The sequence below is a fragment of the Chinchilla lanigera genome, unplaced genomic scaffold (assembly GCF_000276665.1).
Source record: "Chinchilla lanigera isolate Chin_1 unplaced genomic scaffold, ChiLan1.0 scaffold00158, whole genome shotgun sequence".
NCBI lineage: Eukaryota > Metazoa > Chordata > Mammalia > Rodentia > Chinchillidae > Chinchilla > Chinchilla lanigera.
In genome coordinates, this window is record NW_004955559.1 from 1,864,923 (window position 1) to 1,889,847 (window position 24,925).

General features: G+C 51.3%; 2 protein-coding genes across 2 annotated transcripts in view; both read right to left on the reverse strand.

Annotated features, from left to right (window-relative positions):
- Positions 1 to 3,393, reverse strand: part of Fut2 (fucosyltransferase 2 (secretor status included)) — an 11,178-nt gene extending 7,785 nt beyond the window's left edge. The window contains exon 1 of the mRNA XM_005412938.2: positions 3,262 to 3,393. The gene's annotated coding sequence lies outside the window, so the exon portion shown is untranslated. The remainder of the gene's footprint in view (positions 1 to 3,261) is intronic.
- Positions 3,394 to 12,362: 8,969 nt separating this feature from the next.
- Positions 12,363 to 24,925, reverse strand: part of LOC102006400 (galactoside 2-alpha-L-fucosyltransferase 2-like) — a 17,621-nt gene continuing 5,058 nt past the window's right edge. The window contains exon 2 of the mRNA XM_005412939.2: positions 12,363 to 14,337. Coding sequence (XP_005412996.1) covers positions 13,322 to 14,337 — 1,016 coding nt within the window. The 3' untranslated portion in view covers positions 12,363 to 13,321. The remainder of the gene's footprint in view (positions 14,338 to 24,925) is intronic.

The following is a 24,925-nucleotide window of genomic DNA, read 5'->3' on the forward strand; positions in this document are numbered from 1 at the left end:
GGATGCATGTTTATTATTATGTGTTTCCTACAACAACCACTGAGAATAGTTAATGATTATTCAATAGGTCACTCATGTATAGTTCTATTTATTTTCTTTCGAACACACCTAAGTAGAGTACAACAACTATTGATAATCTCCTACCTCTTTTGTCTGTAACTCACTATTATTTGTCTATTTGTTTTCCTGAGAAACTGTCTTGTAGATAATATGTAAAAGAATAACCATTGATAATTTCCTACCACTTTGTCTGTAATTCGGTAAGCCCCCCCATTATTGTTATCCTTCTCTTACTCTTTAAAATAAAAATTTTAAAAAAGATACTAAAAAAAAAAACAACAAACATTTAACTTTGTGGTTTGACTCTCTAAACCAGCTTAGAGCTAGGCCCCCGCTTGGGCTCTGTCTGCTGGCCCAGACTCTTTCCTTCTCACCTATCCATGTGGCAGTGTCCAGCCCTAGTGCTGGCACTGTACCAGGTCTATTCCGGTGTTCCCTGTACCTGCCTGGGCCAGGGTGAGCGTTTAGTTCAGCCTCCAGTGAGGCTGCTGGGCGAGGGGGAGCCCATAGCCACTGAAATCTCACATAGATCCCGCTCTCTTTTTAAAAATATCTTATTGCCGGGCATGGCAGCAGATGTTAATCTCACCACTAGGGAGGCTGAGACAGGAGGATTGCTGTAAGGCTTTGTAGGTCTCAGTCTCTACACACACACACACACACACACATACACACACACAGCCTCTTGAAGTACAGGATGTGTCTGTCTCATTCCCCGTGTCTCTCCCATTGATTGGAAACATGAGCTCTGGGCTGGGCACACAGTAGGTGCTCAGGAAATGTTTGCCTGGATCACGTGGGTTTTTTTCCTTCCTATCTCTCAACTCTTTTTCTTGCTTGCTTGCTTTCTCTATCTCTCTCTCTGTGTTTGTCTGTCTGTCTGTCTGTCTCTCTTTCTCCCTACCCCCTCTTTCTCTCTCTCTCTCTTCTCCATTTCCTGGCACTGAGTAGGTGAAAAAAACAGTCCTGGAACACAATCAAACCTTTGATTCTCTGGGCTCCTAAACAGAGGGTAACGTTCCCTTTAGTGCAAACAGAAAGATAAGGGTGGGGGTTTTTGGGTGAAAAGGCTTGAATGTTCTAGAACAATGTCTCCCTACCTCCTGGGCCTTTCCTTCCCTCCTCCCCCAGGAAGAGGCCCCTGAATGACCTACCCAAGACTGGGCAGAGGAAGGGGTGGGGGTCCCACAGAGCCACCAGTAGGCGATGGGGTCAGGTTGAGGTTAGGAGAGAAGCTGTGTGACCTTGGCCAAGTGCCTCTCCCTGTCTGTGCTCTGTGTGGTCCAGAGCTGTGTGATCAGTAAGCCCCCAGTAAACGCCTTACAACCCCACTGCCTCTCTTTCCCGGAGCAGACTCCATACTGCAAACTCACTTTTATGGGGGCTCGTGTGTCTGCTGATGTTATCTTATTGAGGTTTATTTTATTTTTTGTAGGTACTGGGGATAGAACCCAGGGTCTCTCCACTGACCTACTTCCCCAGCCCTTTTAAAATTTTTTATTTTGAGGCAGTGTCTCACCAAACTGCCCAGGTTGGGCTCAGATTTGCGATCCCCTGCCTCAGCCTCCCAGGGTGCTGGGATTACAGGTGTGGATGACCAGGCCTGGCTCCAGCCATGACAGTTTCATAGCCGGGAATCCAAGGCTGGAAGGCTGGCCCAGGGCCCTGCAGCTAAGAGAAGAGTTTAGGGAGCTTGGGGCAAGCCGTGAGGTGACTGCCGGAGACAGGTCGGCAGCAACCTGGTCCCGGCGACCCAGGGAATTCTGGGAACAGCTAACAGCTTAGTCCTGGAGTTGAGAGCAGAGCTGGGCCTCGCGGGCACTGGGTGGAGCCTGGGATTCCCAAGCTCTTTGGAGTCAGGAAGTTTGCCCTGCAATCCACCCGTAGTTCCTACAGCTGCATCCTGCACTGGGGCCTGGCCTTCCGGCCGGGGAGGAACAAGGTCACGAGGTCATGTCCCTCCCTTTTTCCATCTGGGTCCCCTGGGGTCTTCCTCTGGGACACTGCAGTAGGATGCCAGAAAGGGACCCCAACTTTGTTTATTTTAGTTTCTCTGAGACAGGGTCTCACTATGTAGCCCAGGCTGCCCTTGAACTCACTGTGATCCTCCTGCCTCAGCCTCCCAAGTGCTGAGGTTACAAACATGTGTCACCACACCCAGTTGTGGACCCCAACTTTGTTGTTGTTTTTTTCTGGTACCGGAAATCGAACTCACGACCTCGCGCTTGCCAGGCAGGCGCTGTGCCGCTGAGCTAAATCCCCAGCCCCGTGCACCCCAACTCTGACAGAGGAAGTGGCCTCCAGTTCCCTTGCAGAAGTTGAGGGACCAACACCTGGAGAGAATTTCTTTTGAAATCTGTCCTCTCCACTTTCCTCTCTGCCGGGCCGGCTTTGTTTCCCCTCTTTGGACCTCACCGGTCCCCAGCTGTCCCCATGTCCAGGGCTGGCCCGCTGCTCCCCACGATCCGCCCTGCCACGGCTCCTGGCCCCCTCGGCTGTCGCCCCACTCCTGTGGGCTGCCCCGCTGCAGCCCTCCACCCTGTGCCCAGCAGGTCGGACACGGTAATCTCAGCAGGACGAGAGAAAGCTCAACTTGGAGATGTGAAGCTGCCGCTTTGAAATCCTCACTTCATTCCCAGCCCGGAACTGATCTGCGCTTTGAGATTCCGGCCAGGGACGGGGCGGGCTGAGCCTCTCCCCAGCCACAGCGGGCAGTGGGGGGAGGCGGGGGTCCCCGAGGATGGGGTGCTGATGCCCTGCTGTCCCCAGGAGAGACGGAAACCGGAAAATCCGGTTACTGCGGCCCTGCAGCCCTCCTGACTGCACATCAGTCCCGGGGCTCCTGGAAACCGGAGACAGGCAAGGAGGCCATGGCCCGCACAGAGAGGGGAGGGGCAGTTGCGTTTAAAGGAGTGATCCGGCGTACGCTTATAATCCCAGCACTGTGGAAGGCTGAGGCAGGAGGATTGCAAGGAGGACTGGGCAATTTAGTGCCTTAGTGAGACCTTGTCTCAAAAGAAGAAAGAAAAAGCGCTGGGGATGCAGCTCAGCACGAAAGCCCAGGGTTCAATTCGCAGTCCCCGGGGCCAGCCAGGTCCTGCTCCCCCAGCCCCTGGGGTCGGGCTGGTGCCAGCTCTGCCCAGGAGCGTGTGCACGCACTGGTGGGTACAGGGTGTGAGCAGAGCCCCCCACCTCTCTCACCTGCCTCTGGCTGCAGGAAGCGGGGATGCGCGGCAGGGGCCTGGCGGGCAGTGGCTCTGCGTTCCCTCCTGCTCCCGTCTTTCTTTATTCAAGGCCAAAGAACCAGCTGAGTTCTGCACCTGCGGACAGAAGCCCCGCCCAGGGTGTACCTGACTCAGGCCCCTCCCCTCCCTCCTGGGCCGCCACTCAGCCTGAGCCACCCCGACGCAGGCCAGGAAGGTCGCCAGAGGAGGGGACAGACTCCAGGGGGCCAGCTCCAACTCAGTGGCACCCTCGGTGCCCTAACACGAACAGCTATGGCAGACTGTCATCTACTGACCTCATTCAGAGGACACACTTTTAGTAGCCCCATGTTCAGAGTGGGAAACCACAGCACACAAAGATATAGTAACTTGCCCAAGACCACACAGCCAGCAAGGGGAGGTGGGATTTTTTTGTGTGTGTGTCTTTTTGAGACAGGGTCTCGCTATATAGTTCCGGCTGGCCTTGAGCTCATTATGTAGCCCAGGCTACATCGAAAGGATCCTCCTGCCTCATCCTCCTGAGTGCTAGGATTACAGGCGTGCACCACCACACCTGGCTTTTTTTTTTTTTTTTTTTTTGAGTTAAGGTCTCCCTATGTAGTTCAGGCTGGCTTTGAACTCAGAGCGATCCTCCTGCCTCAGCCTCCTGAGTGCTGGGATCACAGGTATGTGTCACCATCCCCAACGGGAAGCTGGGATTTAAAACCAGGCAGGCCAAGTCTTAGAAAATACGTGGCAAGAAAAAAAAAAAAAAAAAAAGAAAATATCTGGCAAGGATGAGGCTATGAATACCATCTGTGATCTCAGCACTCTGGGAAGTTGAGGCAGGTGGATTATACATTATAAGTCCATCCCGGGCAATTTAGTAAGACTCTGTCTTCCAAAAAAAAAAGTGGCTCGGGTTATAGATCAGTTCAAAGGCCCTGGATTCAATCCCTAGAATTGTAGAGAGGGAGGGAAGGAGGGATGGAGGGAGGAAAGCAGGAAGGAAGGAAGGAAGGGAAGGGAGGGAGGGAAGAGAGGAGAGGAGAGATGAGAAAAAGCCTGGCAAATAGCAACTCATCTTAGTTTCCCTTCTTTGAAAAAACACTCAGGATATTGCCCTTTTGCATCCATTAAGATACCGCAATCTATGAATGGTCACATTGTTTGGCCTGTGGACAGGGCTCATAAGGAAGTGTACCCAGGAGGCTGAGGCAGGCACCGCCTGAGCCTTGGGAGCCCCGGAAACTCTGACACTGAACAAGGACCGGTGGGCACTCGGCACCAGAGCGAAGCAGCAGGTGCTTCACTGAGCAGCCGGGAATCTTCCCCTCTCTCTTGCTGTTTGTTTGTTTATTTATTTATTTATTTATTTATTTATTTATTTATTTTTTGTCTTTTTGAGACAGGGTCTCAGTATGCAGCTCAGGCTGGCCTTGAGCTCACTTCGTAGCCCAGGCTGGTCTCAAACTTGCAACAATCCTCCTGCCTCAGCCTCCCAAGTGCTGGGATTAGAGGCGTGCGCCACCATGCCGGGCCCTCTTTGTTTTTTCAGATGTAGGGGCTCACTATGGAGCCAGACTGGCCTTAAACATGTGGCAATCCTCTTGCCTCAGCCTCCTGAGGGCTACAATTACAGGAGGGGCTCAGCTGTGAATCTCTTAAAAAAAAAAAAAAAAAGAAATCAGACCAGGCACCCAGCTTCACCACCAGTTTTCAGGAAACAGGAGGATAAAGTGCTTGTGAACCACGGGGTGAGGACTCGGTCAGCCACATCCCGGAGCAGGGAAGCGGGAGGCAGACTGCAGGTCGCGGGGCCCGGTTTCCCGAGAATTCGTGTCAAAGAAGTGAGAAATGGCAGGTGCAGCTCAGAAAATGTGCAGGACAGGTGCTGGGCTCAAGTAGGAGCAGACTTCCCCTTTGTAGAAAGTGTGATGAAAATATACAGTGAATGTTTAAGTAAGTTTATTAGAGTAAAAGACACAGTGCCGTGAATCTTCCTCAAAATCCTCCCCTTCACTTAACTTAGGCCATTGCTCTTGCTATATTTTTTTTCTCTTTGAGACAGGGTCTTGCTATGTAGCCCAGGCTGGCCTTGAACTCAGCAGTCCTCCTGTCTCAGCCTCCCAAGTGCTGAGATTACAGGCACGCACCACCATGCCCAGCTATTGCCACTTTCTGATGTTTGCTTGTTTTGTTTTTTTTGTGGGTTTTTTTTTATGAGACATGGTCTTGCTATGTAGTGCAGGCTAGCTTTGAACCCACTATGTAGCCCAGGCTGGCCTCAAAGTGCTGAGATTACAGGTGTGCACCACCATGCTCGGCTACTGCCACTTTCTGAAGCAGTTCTGAAAGTCCCTTTTTCTGAGTGTCTTTCTGAGGTATGATAAAAAATACACTGCACCAGGCACTTGGGAGGCTGAGGTAGGGAAGATCACTGCGAGTTTGAGGCCAGCCTGGGCTATATAGTGAACTCAGGGCCAGCCTGACCTACACAGGGACCCTGTATTTAAAAAAAAAAAATGCCAGGCATGGTGGCACATACCTATAATCCCAGCACTCGGGAGGCTGAGGCAGGAGGATCATTGTGAGTTTGAGACCAGCCTGGGCTACAAAGTGAGCTCAAGGCCAGCCTGAACTGCATAGCAAGACCCTGTCTCAAAAAGACAAATAAATAAATACATAAAAATTAAAATTAAAATTAAAAAAAGCTCAATGTTGTGGCCAGGGGCTACCCAGCAGAAAGCCAGGGTCTTAAAAACGTGACACTGTGTCCTCATCCACTTTGTCCACCGGATCTGGCACCACGTCAGTTCTTGCTCTTCCCCCAAGTCAGAATAACCAGGAAATGCAAACGTTTCGAATCGATCCAGGACACTGAAGCAGCCCTGACAGCACAACGAAAGACACGAAAGAGGACTCCAGAACTGCTGCAGAAAGCCGCAAGAGTGACGGGATAAGTGTGTCGGAGGACAGGGGGAGGGTTCTGAGGAGGATTCATGGCCATGTGCTTTTGCTGTGATTTTAAAAAAATTCTTAAACATGAACTGTATTTTCCAGTCACAACGTGAATGTAACGTGACGCTCAGAACTCACAGGGATGCAGGCAGATTTTCACTCCCTAACATGTAGCATCCTTGGCCCCGGCCACCCAAAGGGGACCGCCAGAACTGCCCTGAGGGCATCTGACGCCATCGTGACCCCCCAAGCCAGCCCTGCAGACCGCCCGCGTGCTGGGACGCAGCGCTGCCCGCCGGCCCGGGGTCCGAGCCCTTTCGCTCTCCGCTGCCGAATGAGGGCGCCGCTGCCGATGGGCGCAGAGAACAGATTCGTGCCCAGCGCTGCGCCGCCAACATGCTGTTGTGGAAGGAGATGCACAGGGCAGCTACGTGACGCACCTGGCGCACAGCCAATAGCGGTGCGGAAGGTGGCGTGCAGTGAAATAATTAGAGCGTGGTGCCTTCTGCGCGTTCATTATCTTCGGCTTGGGTACAAGGCGCCCACTGGATACAGTGGCATTCAGGTAATGGCACGGCTCTGTCACCAACTTGCTTCTGTAGACACTTAGACACCTGCTCTCGATTTTAACCCACTGCTCAGGATCTGCGCTCTGGCCAGACGTGTCAGCCTGTGTCCCCCCAAAGCCCAGGGAAGGCAGGGGAAGTGTGGGGAGCATTTCGTCGTTCTCTCTGTCCCCTGTCCCTGTGGTCCCTGGACTGTACCTCCACGAGAGGTTCTTTGTGTTCAGTAGCCATTCCATCCATTCCATGCTTGTTAGCCAGGCACAGTGGTGCAGGCCTCTGATCCCCGCACTCGGGAGGCTGAGGCAGGATTGTTGCAAGTTCGAGACCAGCCTGGGCTCCAAGGTAAGCTCAAAGCCAGCCTGAACTGCACAGTGAAACCCTATCTCAAAAAGACAAAAAACAAAAACTAAAATAAAAATAAAAACAAAAGCAAAACAAAAAAAAATTTTTTTTATTTTGAGATGGGGTCTTGCTAAGTTGCTAAATTGCTCAGGCTGAGCTCAAACTTTTGATCTTCCTGCCTCAGCCTCCCAGAGTGCTGGGATTACAGGTGTGCACCACCCAGTCTGGCTAATGTGAGCTTTATCTCAATAAAGAAAAGGATAAAATAAAACTATATTTGAGTCAAGCCCTCATGCTGCCCCAGCCCTGATGTGTTCCTCTGATAGAGGGGCTTCTGTTTATTTAGTTAGTTTTTGTCTTTTTGAGACAGGGTCTTGCTTTGCGGTTTAGATGGGTCTTGAGTTCACTATGTAGCCCAGGCTGGCCTAGAACTCCTGGCAATCCTCCTGCCTCAGCCTCCTGCCTGCCACTGAGGCTGAATAAAGGACCATGGTGGACGAGTGGGCTGGGGACACATAGGTCCTGACACAACAAGGCCCGTACAGCTGTGCCCATGGGGTGACAGGCCCCAGGGAGCAAACGCAGGAGAAGGAGGTGCCTCTGTGACTGGCACTAGAGAGGAAACAAAACTTGGGGCAGAGAGAGGGAAGCTCAGGGGCTCCTGGGAGGACTCCGAGAGGAGCAGCATTTGGACTGAGACCTGCAGGGTGCTGGAGTGCAGAATCAGCCCTGCATGGCGCTCTGTCTCCCCTCGCCCCAGCTTCCTGCAGGCCCCGCCCCTCCCCCCAGTCCCCCCCCATCCCGCCCCATCCCAAGGTCCCTCCCAGCCACAGCTTTGGACCAGCTGGCTCCACTCAGGGCTTGGCCCAGAGCTGCTGAGCTGGAAGATGCCAGGTCCGAGGCAACTCCCACTGCAGGCCGGAGGGTGAGGGGTGGGAACCCTGGGGCGCAGCCCTGCAGCCAGTTGAGCTGGGCCTCGGATCCACAGCCCAGCGGTGGTGCTGCACAAGGTAGGCTCCCCCGGGGAGCGTGCAGCCCCACCAGGACCCCAAGCCCAGCTCCCTCTCACCCTTGTTTGGCTCTGCTCTCTTGGGAAGCAGGGGTCCCACAGGGAAGGTGACAACGCAGATGCAGGAGAAAGCTACCTCTCTCTCTCCCCTACTCAGACAGGGCCGGGCCCTGCGGGGCTCAGAGGCGCATCTGCCGAAGGCCAGGCCTCAAAATAAAGACAGAGTGACCAGGCCTGTACACCTCCCTGGGGAAAGGCAATAAATTAGAAATTGCACTATAATTAGTAACCCCTGTCCAGGAAGCCTAGATAGACATCAGAGGGCTCGGTGGGTGACCAGGACCTCCCCATCCGTCCCTTCCTAGAAAGGTCTTTGCTCTTCCCAGGCACACCTGCGCTCCTCACCCCACCGGCTCAGAGTCCTACGTGGCTAGACCTGGAATCTTATTGATTGATCAGAGCTTTGTCCCACGTGTGCCCACCTCCTGATTTTGCCGTGTAAAACTTCCTTTGAGAAGCGGGCTCCCTGACAGCCCACTTTCGGGTCCCCTCCTGTCTCTCAGGTGGGAGCCGTCTCTCAAGACATTTGTCCTACTCTTAACCTCCATTGTTCCTTCGAAGTCATTCTTCGATCGTGGGGACCATGAACTCAGCATATCTGACACCTAGCAGGTTCACGCCCTGCTGGACTCACACCATCGTCGTCTTCCTGGGCTCTGACTGCTCCCTGCGGCCAGAACACAGGCCCCCAGCCAGCGCCAAGAGAAAAAACTTCAGTGCTTAATCATCTTTTCTTTGTATTTTTTGTGGCACTGGGGATTGAACCCAGGGCGTTTGCACTAAGCTACATCACCAACCCCTTTTTATGTTTGCTAAATTTCTAAATTGCCCACGCTGGGCTTAGACTTGGATCCTTCTGCCTCAGCCTCCCAGGTGTGCACCATCACGCCTGGCTTCCTATCTGCTCGTGTGTGTGTGTGTGTGTGTGTGTGTGTGTGTGTGTGTGTGTGTGTGTGTGCGCGCGCGCGCACAGTGCTAAGGGTTGAACCCAAGGCCTCACACATGCTAAGTGTGAGTTCTAGAACCAAGGTGGCCCCCAGCACCCTTGGTCTGCCTGCTTGCCGAGCCGCGGCATTCTCGTTTGCTCCGTGGTTGTCCTCAGCATGGTGAAGCCCTTTCCCTTCCCAGGCTGCCCCGGCAGAGTAACACACAACGCGTGGCTTGGGACAGCAGGAAAATGTGCCTTCGCCGTTCCAAGGCCCGGGTCACCCTCTACCTCTGATCCTGTGGCATTTGCTCCTCATGTGTCTGTGTTGTCTGCAGTCGCAGAGGATTGGGGGCCACCCTACTCCAGGGGGCCTCATCTTAACTGATCAAATCTGCAACGACTGTCTGCACACCAGGCCACACATGCCGGGGCCTGCCGCCCAGGAACTGAGGGGGTCAGGGCTTCCCCAGAATAAGCACGTCCCGTGGGCCCCACGCAGGCTGAGGCGCTGCCCACCGGCTCGGTCCCCAGCTTCCTCTCTGCAGAGAATGAGGATGAGGTCAGGCATGATGGTACACGCCTGTAATCCCAGAGCTTGGGAGGCTGAGGCAGGAGGATTGTTGTAAGTTCGAGGTCAGCCTGGGCTACAAAGTGAGTTCAAGACCAGCCTGAACCACATAGTGAAACCCTGTCTCAAAAAGACCAAAAAAAAAAAAAAAAAAAAGGAGGAGAAGGACAAGGATGAGTGGCCCAACCTGCTGGCCGACTTCTGTCTTGGATCTCGCAGCCTCGGCAAGGAGCTCAGTAAATATTTGCTGAATGAATGTGTGCATGCGCCACCACGCCCGGCTAATGGGCTGTGCGGCCGGCAGCCCCCCAGCTTCTGCTGTGGCTTCGATGCAATAAAAGCTGCTCGCTTCCTTGAAGGAGCGAAGCACAGCAAACACAGGCGGGAGAGCCCGTGCCCTGCCCGCTGGGCCAGCAGGTGCTAAATTCCGTGCATCACAGGCACCGCCCACTTCCCAAGAGCCAGGGGTGCCCGTGCTATCACCCCATTTCTGGGAGGGGCTCCCCAGTCTTCACCCACACCACCCCAAAGATGTTGGAGAAAGAACCGGGGCAGGAAAATGGCCCTGGGATCTGGGACAGCTCAGTGGGCTTCAACCTTGTCCCCCAAGGCAACTGCAGGCAGGCGCACTGCCTGTCTGCACCGTACTCCGGGGCCCACAGTCCTCACCCTGCTAAGCCGTGAGACTTTCGGCCATGTCCGAGTGAAACCTCAACACAAGGAAGTCTTTTGTGTGACACCAAAATATGGGTGACACCGGCCAGGGGCCCCAGGATTCCTGTTTGGTGTTTTATTTTTTCTTTTCAGGACTAGAGATTGAACCCTGGGCTTCACATTGAGCTACATCCCCAGCACTTTTTTATGTTGAGACAGGGGCTCACTAAGTTACCCTGGCTTGTCTTGAGCTTGAGATCCTCCTGCCTCAGCTTCCAAGAGTGCTACAATTACAGGTGTGCACCAGGTCACATGGCTCTGTGATGTGTGTTAAACAAGATGACTAATTTGTGGGTGGGGTGTGGGGACAACAGTGACCTGGTGTGGCTCCCGAGGGCCAGCGACTGCGGGAAGCTGTGACCATCCTGGCAGAGTAAACACCCAACTTCACTCTTTCCTCCTCCACTTTCCACTGGGCAGGAGACTGACAGCCAGCTCTCAGGGAAGAGCTGGGAATCCAGAGCAGCCAGCTGGGCTGAGTTGTGCCCCCACAAAAATTCAGTTGTTGAAGTCTTAGCCCCCTGAGTACCCTAGAATGTGACTGTTTAGAGACAGGATCGTTAATCACTAGGGTGGGTCTGATCTAACTATGACCACTGTCCCTATAAGAGGAGGAAATTTTGCTGTAATCCCAGCTACTCAGGAGGCTGAGGCAGGAGGATCCCAAATTCAAGTCCTGGCACTGAGACTCTATCTCAAAATGAAAAATAAAAATAAAAAGGGCTAGGAGTGTAGTTCGGTGGGAGAGTGCTTACCTACCATGTGTGAGGTCCTGGATTTAATTCCCAGTACCAAAAAAACGAAACAAAAGTCAGAAGATCTGGACATAGACACAGAGGAGAAGGTAGGAAAAGACACAGAAGACAGCCAGCTGCAGCAGGAGCCAGGCGGGGAAGCCCCCCCCCTCGTGGTCCCCAGGAGGAATCAGCCCTGTGGACCGCTCCGTCTCCATCTTGGAGTTCCGGCCAGCAGGACCTCGGGCCAATCGCTTCCTATGGCTTGGGACTCTGATGCGGCACAGCTGCCAGCCTCCCTGCCAGCGCCCAGGATCAGGCTCTGGCACAGGCCTCTCCCGTGGGGAGCAGGGCTGCTTCCTGAGCACCAGGGGATGGCAGGAGGGACAGCGTGTGACTCTGAGGTCAGGCGGCAAAGGACACTGCAGCTTCCAGCCTGGCTAGGAGCAGATGCCCAGCCAGCCGAGCAGGCCTTCAGATGGCACAGCCCGAGTGGATGTCAGACAGCAGCGCCCCCAGGGCCCCTCTCCACACCTGGCCACAGAGCCCGCAGGAAAGCTTGACTGTTTCTGAGACTGTGTCTTGCTATGTAGCCCAGGCGGCCCTCAAACTTGTGATCCTCCTGCCTCAGCCTCCCGAGTGCCAGGATTACAGGTGTGCACCACTACCCCCAACTGTTATCGATTTAAACTGCTAGATCTAGGGGTGATTTATACAGCAGGAGAGGTGACAGAGCCCCCCAACCCCTTCCTTCACACCCCAACCCGCACTACACAACTACACCGAGGCTTAAGGGAGGAGACTGAGGCCCAAAATAGCTCTGAGCACAAACATTATTCTTTCTCCATGAAGGAGAATGTGCTCAATCTCAGAAGTGAGCTGAGAACTGGAGACGCGGAGATAACTTGGAAAGACTTTCCAGCGGGAAGGAGACGTGATCAAAATGTTTTCTAAACCGCACATATGGGGGAAGTGTTAAACGAATGTAAATGACCGTGTGCTGGGCTCCTCACATACTTGGATGGGCAGCAGCCCAGCTCCAATTCCGGATCGCGGGTTTCAGTCCCCCAAAGTTAGGAAACCAGAACTGCATTCGAGGAACGCCGGTCACCCCAGCTTAGGTCTGCACTGCCCCTCACGGAGGACGTTAATTCCCAGTGTGAGGGAGGAAGGCGGTGGGAACTTTTATTTTTACTACTAGGAATCGCACCCAGGGGCTTCATGCTGTGCTACATCCCTGGCCTGTTAAAATTCTTTATTTTTTATCTTGAGACATGCTCTCCATTGGACACTAAATTGCTCGGGCTGGGCTCAAACTTGGAATCCTCCTGCCTCAGCTTCCCACGGTGCTGGAATTAGGGGCGAGCTCCACCACACCCGGCTTGGAGGTGGGAATATGAATCAACCCTGGGCCTTGGGAGTGGGACCCTGGGAGGTGAGGAGGTTAAATGAGGCCACAGCGAGAGGCACTGACCCAGCAGGACAGTGGCTGTAACAGGAGCTGAGACCCAAGCTGGGGTGCCCTGTGCCCTGCCGCGGCCCCTCACCAGGCCCCTCCAGCTGACAAGTGGGTGCGGGCTCCATGCTCCCAGCACCTGGCGCCTCCCAGCCTTGTAAACCACGCACTCCGCGGTGTCCGGGCTGCCACAGCGCAGTGCCCACTGGGCTCCTCAGGGCAGCGCTAGGTGCTGGCTGAGGCCGGGCAGGGTGGGGGGCTCTGATGTGGGTGCCCAGGCCCCGGCCAGCGTCCCCCCACCCCGGGCTCTCTGATTGCCTCCCCTCACCTGTTGAACTCCGAGGCCTCTGACACCGGGCTCAACCCCAGCCGCCCGGAGCTCCAGCCGCCCAGACTGCAGGGCAGAGCGGCCTGGCTGCCGGTGCCTCCCGGGAGGTGATGTGGGATCTCCAGGTTTCCAAACGTCCCGCCAGCTCCCCGGGACAGCGGCCAGCACTTCCCACGCATTTACAAGGCACCGAGGAGTCTCCTAGGCACAGCCTGAAGCGAGCTCGTCCAGTCCTGGCATGCGAAGGCACAGGGAGGTGAAGTCATTTGTGCAAGGTCACTCAGCGGCCGCGTGGCTGAACTCAAACTCCCTAAGGGATCCTGGGTCCACATGCTTCAGCCCACATACGCTGGCTTTTGGGGGACCAGGTCAAGGGACGCCCAGGTCCAGGGCTAGGGGCTGCTCTGCCCGAGGTCGGCGGCGATGCCCACCCACTGCGGCAGGAAGGCCGCCTCGGGCTTGAAGACCTCGAGGAAGGGCGAGTCGGGCAGCGTGTAGTTGGCCAGGTACACGGCGTCCCCTCCCGCCAGGTAGGCGGCCCAGATGCCGAAGGTCCCGATGGTCATGACCGTGTGATTGCACTGCGTGAGCAGCGCGAAGTCCCTGCCGGGCGAGCCCTCCACGCCGGTGCCCGCGAACACCACGTCGCCGCGCGAGGCGTCGATGTTCTCCCGGCACCAGGCCATCCCGTTGCTGGTGACCACGAAGACCGGCGCGGGGTAGCGGGCGCGGAACCAGTCCAGCGCCTGCCGCAGGTAGCCGCGGTCGGCCACCACCCCCTTCCACACGCGCGGCATCACCTGCACGTAGTCACCGCGCCGCACGTGCACGCCCACGAAGGTGCGCGGCCGCGCGCCGCCCACGCGCAGCTCCCGCAGGAAGGCCTGGGCGTCGCGCCGCACGTGCTCGTGCAGGCTGAACTCGCGCAGGATGTCGGGCCGCAGGTGGTGGTAGAAGGTCCAGGAGCAGGGGTAGCCCGTGAGGCGCACGTAGCGGCCGGGGATGTGGCGGTAGCGCTCCTGCATCCAGTCGTCCAGGTGGTAGTTGCGCCAGGCGACGCTGCCGGCCGTGGCGCCGTGCAGGACCGGGAGGCTGATGCGGAAGAGCGGGGCCAGCGTGTTGTGCATGTGCGCGGGGATGTAGGCCGGCCGCCCGTTCATCTTGGCCAGGGCGTACAGCGTGGCGTACTGGCCCATCTGGTTGCCCAGGCGGCCGATGGCGTTGACGGTGAACATGCCCTCCCTCGGAAGGTGTCCGGGGGCCAGCAGCACGCGGGGAGAGGAGGCCCAAGGGGTGGGCACCAGGGCCAGGCGCTGGTAGCAGTGGAAGACGGTGGACACCACGAAGACGACAAAAAGGAAGAAGAAGGTGGAGAGGGGTGGGCAGGTGGCCCTGAGTTCCTTGGTGGCTGTGGGAGGAGGAGGACACAGGTCACGAGGGATGGCTGGCGGAGGGGTTTCATGTACTCCTGCTACCCCCATCTTCCCTTGTTCAGTCTGCCCAGCTGTCCAGAGCAGAGACTGAAGTCTGCAACCAGCCCCAGTCCTGGCCCGGCTCTTACCAGTGCTGCAGGGCTCATCAAGCTACTCTGCCTCTCTGCACGTTTCTCAATAGGAATGATTAAGCCAGTCTGAAAATGCCTATAGCATGCTGGGCATGGTGGCGCATACCTGTAACCCCAGCACTCGGGAGGCTGAGGCAGGAGGATTGCTTGAGTTTGAGGACAATCTGGGCTACATGGTAAGTTCCAGGCCAACTTGCACTACATAGCGAGACCCTGTCTCGCAAACAAAACAAAAAGGACAATGTCATACAAAAGGAAGAAAGAAAGAGAGGAGAGAGTGAGAAATGCCTATCTCTGTCCATACATAACCTGCAATCACAGCCATCTGTAGAGTCCATTCTAACAGAGTGACCTCATCGGGTACCGGGAAAACTAAGTGTGCTATGCTACCCGCCCTTCATGTGCGGTTTCACTCTTCTGTTTCGGTTACCCAAGGACAAGTGTGCTCTTTGGTCATTAAATGAAGAATTCTAGAATGTTCTGTGCTGCTGGAGCAGCGGCCAAAGTCTCTGGGCTCTGGCGAATCATCTCTTTGACCCTCTGGCGCGCATCCGGCTGCATACGCTGCCCCCTGCCGGTGGCTCAGCAGTATGTCCTTTTAACACTGTGGGCAGGGAGCAGTGTCTGTGTCCAAGTGACCCTTATTTACTCAAGAGGTACCAAGGGCAAGAATAGAGATGCTGCGGGGCATGGTGGCGCTCGCCTGTAATCCCAGCACTCGGGACGGACGCTGAGGCAGGAGGGTCGTTGCAAGTTTGAGATCAGCCTGGGCTACAAAGTGAGCTCAAGGCCAGCCTGAACTGCATAGTGAGACCCTTTCTCAGACAGAAAAAAAAAAGGAATAGCAATGTTAGCAACTTAGATACACCAAAGAGAAGCCATAAAGTGCTCTCTTTAGGTGAAAAGTAAAAGTACAGTTAGGATACATTGAGGGAAGAGATCATGTTCATGCACTTTTTTTTTTGAAACAGGGTCTCACTATGCAGTTCAGGGTGGCCTCGAACTCACGGTTATCCTCCTGCCTCAGACTCACAGGCTGGCCTCAAACTCACAGTGATCCTCCCGGCTCAGCCTCCTGAGTGCTGGGATTACAGGCGTGCGCCATCAGGCTGTTATAACTTTTTTGGACAGCACCCCAGCACACAGGAAGTGCTCCGTCCATGCTGTAAATAAATCTTTCCCATGTCAGGCACATGTCAGCCACAGCGCCAGGCGGGGAAGCACATGGAGAACACAGGAGCTCCGAGTCCTCCCTGGGCCCACTTAGCTGGCAGGGGTGGAGGGTGCTGAGAGCGCAGCTGGTCAGAGGACTCAGGTCCCTGGCCAGGCGCTGCCTCCTGCTGGCCGGGCAAGGTTGATTAGGTGCCTCGGTGTCCGCCTCTGTGAACTGGGGTCAGCCACAGCCGTTACTGTTGGTGCACACGATGGATCAGGCCGCCCCCATCTCTGCCCCTCCCATGAATCTAGGTTGGCCAGGCCTCCCTCAGCTGTCAAATGTAGCAGGAGTGACATCACGGCCATTTCTGGCCCTGGGCTTCAGGGTCCAGCAGTTCCTATTCGCTGCTTCTGGAGCGTCCTCTCTGTGATGGCAGCCACAGTGTGTTGCTTTAGAAGCACTGTGCATGCGTGTTTGCCACGAGCACCCCTCCCCCGCAGCCACTTTGAGGTACGGTTCACATGCCATACAATCCATCCATTTAAAATGCACAATTTCATGGCTTTTAGGACAGTCACAGAGCTCTGCGAGCATCTGAATCACTTTTGAGACATCTGCACCACCCTGAAAGGAAACCCTGCACCTCTCCCATCTCCCCCAGCCCGCCCCACCCCCTCCAGCCGAGCTCAGCTTTTGTCTCCGAGGATCTGCTGTTCAGGCAGCGTCAGGCCTCCACCTGCATCAGTACTGCCCTCCCCGTCGGTCGGGAGCACTGCTGCACCCCGGGATTGCTTGGTTAGCTCGTGGCCCCTGTGATGAACAATGCTGCCACCCATCTGTGTGCTCGTTTCTGGGTGGGCAACGTTCCCATTTCCCTTGGGTATTGGCCAGCAGTAGCACTGTGGGGTCACAGGCAGCTCCGTGTTCCAGTTTTAGGACCTGCCAGGTTCTGCACTTGCACTGCCCCTCCGCCCACCCCTGCCTGCTGCTTTCACTCACTGTCGCCTGTGTGCCCGGCCGGGCAGCCTGAGGAACCTCAGAGGAGCCCAGGTGTGTGACCTGCAGGTCTGCTCTGGGATCACTGGGCTCGGCGGACCACAGCTCCCGGCCTCATGACAACGGACCCTGTCCTTGGGCTGCTCCTTCTGGAGCCAGGCTCTGCCGCCCAAGCCCCTACTGTCCCCAGCTCCTCCCCCCGGCCTCAGCTAGGTATCACTGTCCTGCAGGGCGCTTGGCTGTTGTCTGCCTCTCCCCAGGCCACATCCAAACACCCCGGGGCTTCCCTGGCCACCTCGAGTTCCACGTGGGCCCCCAGTGAGCTCAGCCAGCTGGCAGCACATGAGGCAGGATGTCCCACACACCACTGAGGCACATGGGAAACTGTCTGCTGCGGAAGTTTCCAGAAAGCAAATGAAATCGACCTGAATCACTCTCTCCCGAGCTGGTGCAGACAGCACCAGTCATTATGGCGCCCAACCCAGGAAGCCGCTGCTGGGAGAGGTCACGTCCTCGGCCAACGAGAAGCCCAGGCCACAGCCACGATGTGTGACCAGAGCAGCCCACAGCTCCTGGCAGGCAGGCTCCCGTGTGGGTTAGTGCTCATGTCACCATCCTAAAATTCTTTTTTCTTGTTGGGAGCAGCTGAAGCTGGAAATCAGTCATGCATGCAGGGCTAAGACAAAGCAGCCTGAGAACATGGGGAGCTCCTGGAGCCACGTAAACAAGCTGTGGCAGCGTGTTAGCTGACTGCTGGGTAGAGAGGTTGAAATTGACATCAACCTCCCAAGGGTATAAGTAAACGGTATAGCCGGGCATGGTGGTGCACGCCTGCAATTCCAGCACTTGGGAAACTGAGGCAGGAGGATCCCAGTGAGTTCGAGAGCAGCTCGGGCTATAAAGTGAACTCAAGCCCGGCCTGAACTGCATAGGGAGACCCTGTCTCAAAAAGACCAAAAAATAAATAAATAAATAAACAGTATACAGTTCTTGGGCAGTTCCTCTCCTCCCATCAGGACAGAGGACCTCCACCTGACCTCACCCCCTTTGCATTTGACTGAGCCACAGACAGCAATCTCAGCCTTTTCAGCTTGGGGAAATTTTGCCACGTCACAGGTTGGAACTTCTGCCTCTCAGGGAGTAAAGCCATTTTCTCTGCCTCCCTTGCAATCGACACTAAAAGAAGCCAGATGGGCAGGAGAGTCCATGGAGGGTTTTCAACCTCTCTACCATTTTACTGAAGTTCAAGTCCCTGAGAATCCACGACGCTATACATCTTTATGAAGCTATCCCTTTTAAAACCTTAAAAGAGTTAAAACAAGCTGTTGCTACTTATGGTCCTACTGCTCCCTTTACCTTGAGTTTAGTAGAAATCCTAGGACAACAGATTATGGCGTCCAAATGATTGTTTTTTGTTTTTTTTTTTTTTTGGTTTTTCTCCGGTACCGGGAACCGAACTCACAACCTTGCACTTGCCAGGCAGGCGCTTTGCTGCTGAGCTAAATCCCCAGCCCCCCGCCCAAATGATTGGAAAGGAAAGCTAAAGCATGTTTAAGTCTGGGTGATTACTGGCTGTGGAAAGGAAATTTCTTTGAATATTGCACAGACCAGTCAGCTTGTAATACTGTTCACAACATAGCAATTACAAAAGATATGCCAACTGGGGAAGGTGCCTTTGCTACCACACACAATCAACTTACCTTCGAATTACCAGCATATGAGCTAATTAAGATAGCTGTCACCAGGGCTTGGAGGGAACTTCCCTCAAAGGGTGAGGCATCCCTTAATTTGGCTTCCATTTATCAGGGCCCCAATGAACCTTTTCAAAATTTTGCAGCATGCTTACTGCAAGCTAGTGAGAGGATTATAAGTGACACAGAAGCTAGCAAATTAATAGTTCAACAACTGGCCTTTGAAAATGCAAATAAATGGTGTAAAGAGGCTTTAAGAGCCCACAAAAAATGGGCTATGCTGTCAGAGATGATGCAGATCTGTGCAGATATCGGCCCCTCATATGGACAGGGGCTGCCTTGGCAGCAGCTGTCACTCAGGTTATGGAGACTATGAAGCAGCTCTGAGCAGGATTTAATATTAACTAATTGGCTTGTCATGTTTACTCGTGAGTTTGCCTGGGGCCTAGGCCCTTGTCCAGAGATGGGCAGTGGACTCATAGTAAGTGAACCTCTATGAGTCACTGGTCCCTGTTGAGGCCTGTATTGGCCTGTGAAGTTGGGACACCTCTAAGGACAACATAAGGCCACAGCTCAGGCCATTTGGCTCCAACCCCAGTTAACTAAAAGGAGACTGTAGCTGCAGGCACCTCACTCCTGAGGTAAAGGTCTTCCTGGAGATAACATAGTTCTCCTAAATTAACATAAAGTATTACTTGGAGAATTTCATAAAGTGATTCCCAAGTCCTGCCCAGATTCCTGCATTTTCTTCAGTATCCCCCTCCTTTGTTTGAAAGCCAAATAAATACAGGCCGCCCAGAGAAGTCTTGGTCTTACCCCAGAGGATCTTGAATTCTGTGAGAGGGTTGAACCCTCCTGGAGCCCTAAAATCATTTCACTTGTCTCATTTATTTAAGCCTTTGCCAGCCACTCCTTTGGGAGACTGCAAGCCTGATCAGCCTGAAATAACTAAGGGATATTAATAACGCAGTAGGACATTTTGCCCTAAACTGCTCTTCTGCACCGATTAAGGCAGCACACCCATTATCTGTCTCAACAGAACCTTCCAGTCTTTGTACAAAGTGTCAACGAGGGTATCATCGGACAAATGAGTGTAAATCCAAAACTGATAGGAAAGGCCGACCCATTCTGGGAAACTTCCACTGGGGCCTGCCTCGGACCCATCGAACAGTGTGGGCACCTTTCTCTGTTCCTCACCAGCCTTACCCTCCATCACCAAGCATGTCTCTGACCTCTGGCAAGCGACAACAGACAGCAGAGGCTTAGACCCCAGTCCCTCCTCCAGATTCATATTAAATCCTGAAATGGGGCCCTAAATTATTCCTACTGGAGTCTATGGACCTTTGCCTCAGGGTACAATGGGACTCCTGCTAGGCTGCAGCAGTCTTATTTTAAAAGGTTTCCAGGTTTTGCCTGGTGTCATGAATGCTGATTATACAGGGGAAATAAAGTTATAATTCAGTCTGCTCAAAACATTGCTCAAATCACCCCAGATTCTCGTATTGCTCAGTTGGTCATTCTTCCCTTGGCAAAAATTGGACAATTCACAAATAAGGAAAGGGAATCCAAGGGTTTTAGATCTTCTGACACATACTGAGTTCAACAGGTTAACAAAATCGCCCCGAGATGGAACTGCCTATTGAAGGAAAAATATTTAAAGTGCTTTGAGACACAGGTGCAGAGGTTTCAGTTATTGCCCAGCACCACTGGCTTAGAGCATGGCCTCCAGATGTGGCCACTACAGACCCGCAGGGGGTGGCCAGTGCTTCTCACCCTAGCAAAAATGCTAAATTGCTAATCTGGAAAGATGCAAAAGATGCATTCCTCCTCGCAGGGAATGGAGCTTTCCAGGGAATTTCTGCCTCGCAGGGAATTACACCAGGTTTTTCTCTCTCATTACAATTGACACTAAAAGAGAAGCCTTTACATTTCCCCATAAAGTGACTAATTAATTAATTAATTAATTTTTGTAATACATTTTTTACTTTTTGTTTTTTTTCCTGTACCGTGAATCAAACTCACGACCTCGCGCTTGCCAGGCAGGCACTGTGCCACTGAGCTAAATCCCCAGCCCCAGGGTGATTAATTTAAAAGGCTGTTTCCATCCTCAAGGTAAAAGACAAATTACCCAAAACTGTTCAAATGAACTTTAAATGATTTTCAGATTTTACTTGATAATATTAATTGGCTCCACCCAGCTCTTAAACTACTCATGATTTAAGTCCTCTCTTTGACATTCTTTTTTTTTTTTTTTTTTTGCAGTACTGGGGATTGAACTCACGACCTTGTGCTTGCCAGGCAGGCGCTTAGGCCACTGAGCTACATCTCCAGCCCCTTTGGCATTCTTAAGGGAGATCCAGCTACCACTTCTCCAAGAACACTTACATCAGAGGCTAAAACTGCCTTAGATAAAGTTAATCTGGCTCTTTATAATGCTCAGCTCTCTAGAGTTGACCCATCTCTGCCAAAGCCTTTAATTATTTTCCCAACTCAGTATGTGCCCACTGGGGTCCTCCGGCAGTCTCAGGGTCCTTTTCAATGGTTACATATGCCATGTATTCCACATGAAACTATTACTCCCTTTCATGATACTGTGGCAGAACTAATTACACATGGATGAACGTGTGTAATTCAGCTCTTTGGTCATGAGGTGCAAACTATCACTGTTCCCTTCTCTTCGGTTCAACAAGAGCGATCATGGAAATTTTCATCCTCTTGGCAATCTGCATTGGCTAACTTCTGTGGTGTTACTGATTGTCATTACCCTTCACATAGATTAATTCAATTTGCTTCCCTCACATCCTTTTTCTTCCCTTCAAAAATAAGCTCAGTCTCCATAGCAGGAAGCACCTCCATCTTCACAGATGGGTCATCTTCGGGTAGGGGAGGTTATGTAACGGCCTCCTCTTCCAGAATACAGGCTACGGGTTTCTCTTCTGCACAAAAAACTAAATTATAAGCAGTCGTATGGGCCTTGCAGGATCGTTCATCCACTCCAGTTAACCTCTTTTCAGACAGCACTTATGCCTGTGGGATAATGCGCAACACTGAAACTGCCATTACACACACTGGTCAAGAAGATCCTTTTCATCTACTTCACACTCTCCAATTTGTCATAAGGTCACATCATGTTCCCTGTTTTATTGGTCATATACATTCCCACTCCCTTTTGCTGGGGCCTCTCACTGAGGGAAATGCTACTATAGACAAATTGCTGGCTACCGTCACTGTTTCTCCCTCAGATGCCATTCAACAGCCTTCTGCTTCTTATGCCACCTTTCATCAGAATGCTTCTGCCTTATACAAACAGTTCCATTTGACCTGGGAACAGACATGAGAAATTGTTAAACGATGTTTCTCATGTGTAATACACCTTCCCCCACCTTCTATGGGGGTCAATCCCTGAGGGTTACACCCCAATCATTTTTGGCAGATGGATGTCACTCACATTCCTAAATTTGGTTCTCTATACTGGGTCCATGTTTCAGTGGACACTTCCTCAGGATTTATTTTTGCTTCTGCTCGCACTGGTGAAGTGGCTAAGCATGTCATTGCTCATTGCTTGGATGCCTTCAGTGCCCTTGGCTGCCCATAGGCACTTAAGATTGACAAAGGCCCAGCATATACAAGTGCTGCTTTCCAAAAGTTTTGTAAAACTTTTCATATTTCCCTTACCACAGGAACTCCTTATAACCCTCAAGTTCAAGGAACTGCTCAACATGCTCACTGTATGATCAAAATTCAATTACAAAAACAAAAGGGAGAATATTTCACTACAAAATTCATACCTCATAATAGACTCCACTTGGCAGTATATACTATTAACTTTTTAAATACTACAAAAGATGTAAGTACAGCAGCAGAAAGACAATTCCATCAGGTAAAAGAAAAAGGTCTAGGAAGGGTCCTTTGGAGTGATCTCCATATTGGACAATGGAAGGGACCTAGTTTGCTACTTACCTGGGGTAGAGGGTAGGCTTGTGTTTTTCCAGAGAATGCTAAGCAGCCTATTTGGGTACCAGAGCATGCTGTCAGGCTATACCATGAACTCAGATCTACATAAGTTGATCCTACTTTTCAGGGAGCTGGTGTGCAGTCCTTTGACAGTAATGCCTCAAAGACCACTCTACAGCCAATAGATAAGGATGAGGCTAAATCCAATCTTGGGCCAACCAAAGGAATTGACCCAGAATGCCCAGGAGATGGTAAACAAAATGGGAATTAAAGGTCTCAGTAGGTGATAGAGTATATAGAGGTAAAGGAGCTGAAAGTTACCAATATTCTCAAGACAGAATAAAGTATAAAATATAGGGCTGGGGATATAGCTCAGTGGCATAAGCACCCACCTGGCAAGTGCAAGGTCCTGAGTTCAATTCCTAGTACCAAAATAAATAAATAAATAAATAAATGTATATATTCATTATAGACAAAAGATTGTATTCCTTCCAAATTCTTTTCTTTTCTTTTCTTTGTCTTTTTGAGACAGGGTCTCACTATGCAGTTCAGCCTGGCCTTGAGCTCACTTTGTAGCCCAGGCTGGTCTTGAACTCAACGATCCTCCTGCCTCAGCCTCTTGAGTGCTGGGATTACAGGTGTGTGCCACCACACCCAGCTATTTCTTTCTTTCTTTCTTTCTTTTTTCCAAATTCTTCTGATAAGATATCTCTACTAATTGACAAACAAAATCTGACTAGTCTATTTATAATTAAAAATTTCTAAAAAGTGTACTAAAGTTACCATAATTCAATTTGGTCAAGAATATATTTGAGTGCACTCTGATTTTGTAAGATGTTTGTTTGTTCTTTGTACTTGTTTGTTTGTAATTCTGTGAACAGCTGTTCCCTTTTCATTTGAGCTCAACAATTTTTCTCTTTTATCATTTGTTCATAATACAATTTAGGTTATAGGCTTAAAAGCATGCTTTCACCTGAGTTACCAGTTGGTCTAAGTGATATCTAAATTGGCTTTCTCATAGTTCATCATAAAAATTAACCACAATTCCAAAGAGTGGGGAGAGATTATTGGACAGGACTCCAATTGGTGAACAGAGGAGTGGCCAACCTTTGTTCACTAATAAGAAGCCCCCATTGAGCTCAATAGTCTCTTAGTAGACACCCCCAATAATTTGGTCATTGGTCAAAATATGTTTTCTAGATAAAAAAAGATAAATAAATAAAATAAGGTTTTCTCATAAAAGATGTTCTTGGTACAAAACTAAATTAAGACAAGTTTTCACAGATGTATGGCAATTCATTAGTGTTAATCTCATGGTTATTACATGTATCCATGATTCCAGATGTACAGGTCTTCCAAAATGTAAAACAAAGATTGCTTATAGTGATAAGACTTTCTTTCAGTCTTGTTAAAGACTCTGCCTTCAACAAAAAACTTATGTGATGTATATCCCATTAAAGGATAACAAATTAGGTAAAAGCTTCTTATGTATTAGATAGAGATGACTGGCTAAAAGGGTTATGTTATGTCAAAATGAAAATTTAAGTATGTTTCAAAATGGCATCATGATTGTCATGCTGCAATATTATATATGGTTTTGATTCCTAATTTCTATATAAAAATATGTAACTGTTGCCTGTTAAATTCTATAAGGATTTAAATATTAGGATATCCGGGGCTGGGGATTTAGCTTAGCGGCAAAGCGCCTGCCTGGCAAGCGCAAGGTCGTGAGTTCGGTTCCCGGTACCAGAGAAAAACCAAAAAAAATAAAAAACCAAACAAATAAATATTAGGATATCCATGGTTGTTAGGAAAAAAAAGTTCCATTTTATGTTCTAAGGTATTTGATATTCAGATAAGAGAGTAATATTAAGCCTACTTCTTCCATTATTGTGTAATGTCATTAATCTTCTCTTCTGGATGTTTAACAACTGAGGGTTGGAGACAAAAAAAAATAGAGAGATAAATGGACTAAAAGGACAGCCAATATACTGACCCTAGCCCTCTGAAGTTAAGGAGGACCCAGGTTTTAAGAGAACCTCTGCTGCAACATCCTATAACTTGGTGGAGTACCTTATTTTCTGATCAAAGAGATTATGAGACCACAGAGGAAAGTGATTCAGCAATGTATAGTGCATCTAAAGAGAGTCACCAGGAGAGAAAAAATTTCTTAAGCTTTCACAGAAAGCAATTTGGTCAAGCAATGGCTGTGACTCATCCACATGGCTGACACTGACAGACAATCTAAGAGGTGCTGTACTTGGTTCTAAGTTAAATCCTGGGAGATTTAACTGACCTTGATAGATATAAAAAAATTGATTAAAATGGATCTCACCTTAACTTGGTCTGAAACATCCAGCAGAAAAGTATAACCACAAGATGTATAAAAAACAATGCCATAGTGATATGTTAGCTGTAAAAGGTTCAACTCACCAACAGCATCTGACAATTGCCAGCTGCACTGGTAACTGACCACTGTTATGGAGTATTGGACTATATAGGGATAACTTGCTGTATACAGCTATCTAGAGTCTTTGTTGTTTTTTTTTTTTTTTTTTTTTTTTTTCTCCGGTACCGGGAACCAAACTCACGACCTTGCACTTGCCAGGCAGGCGCTTTGCCGCTGAGCTAAATC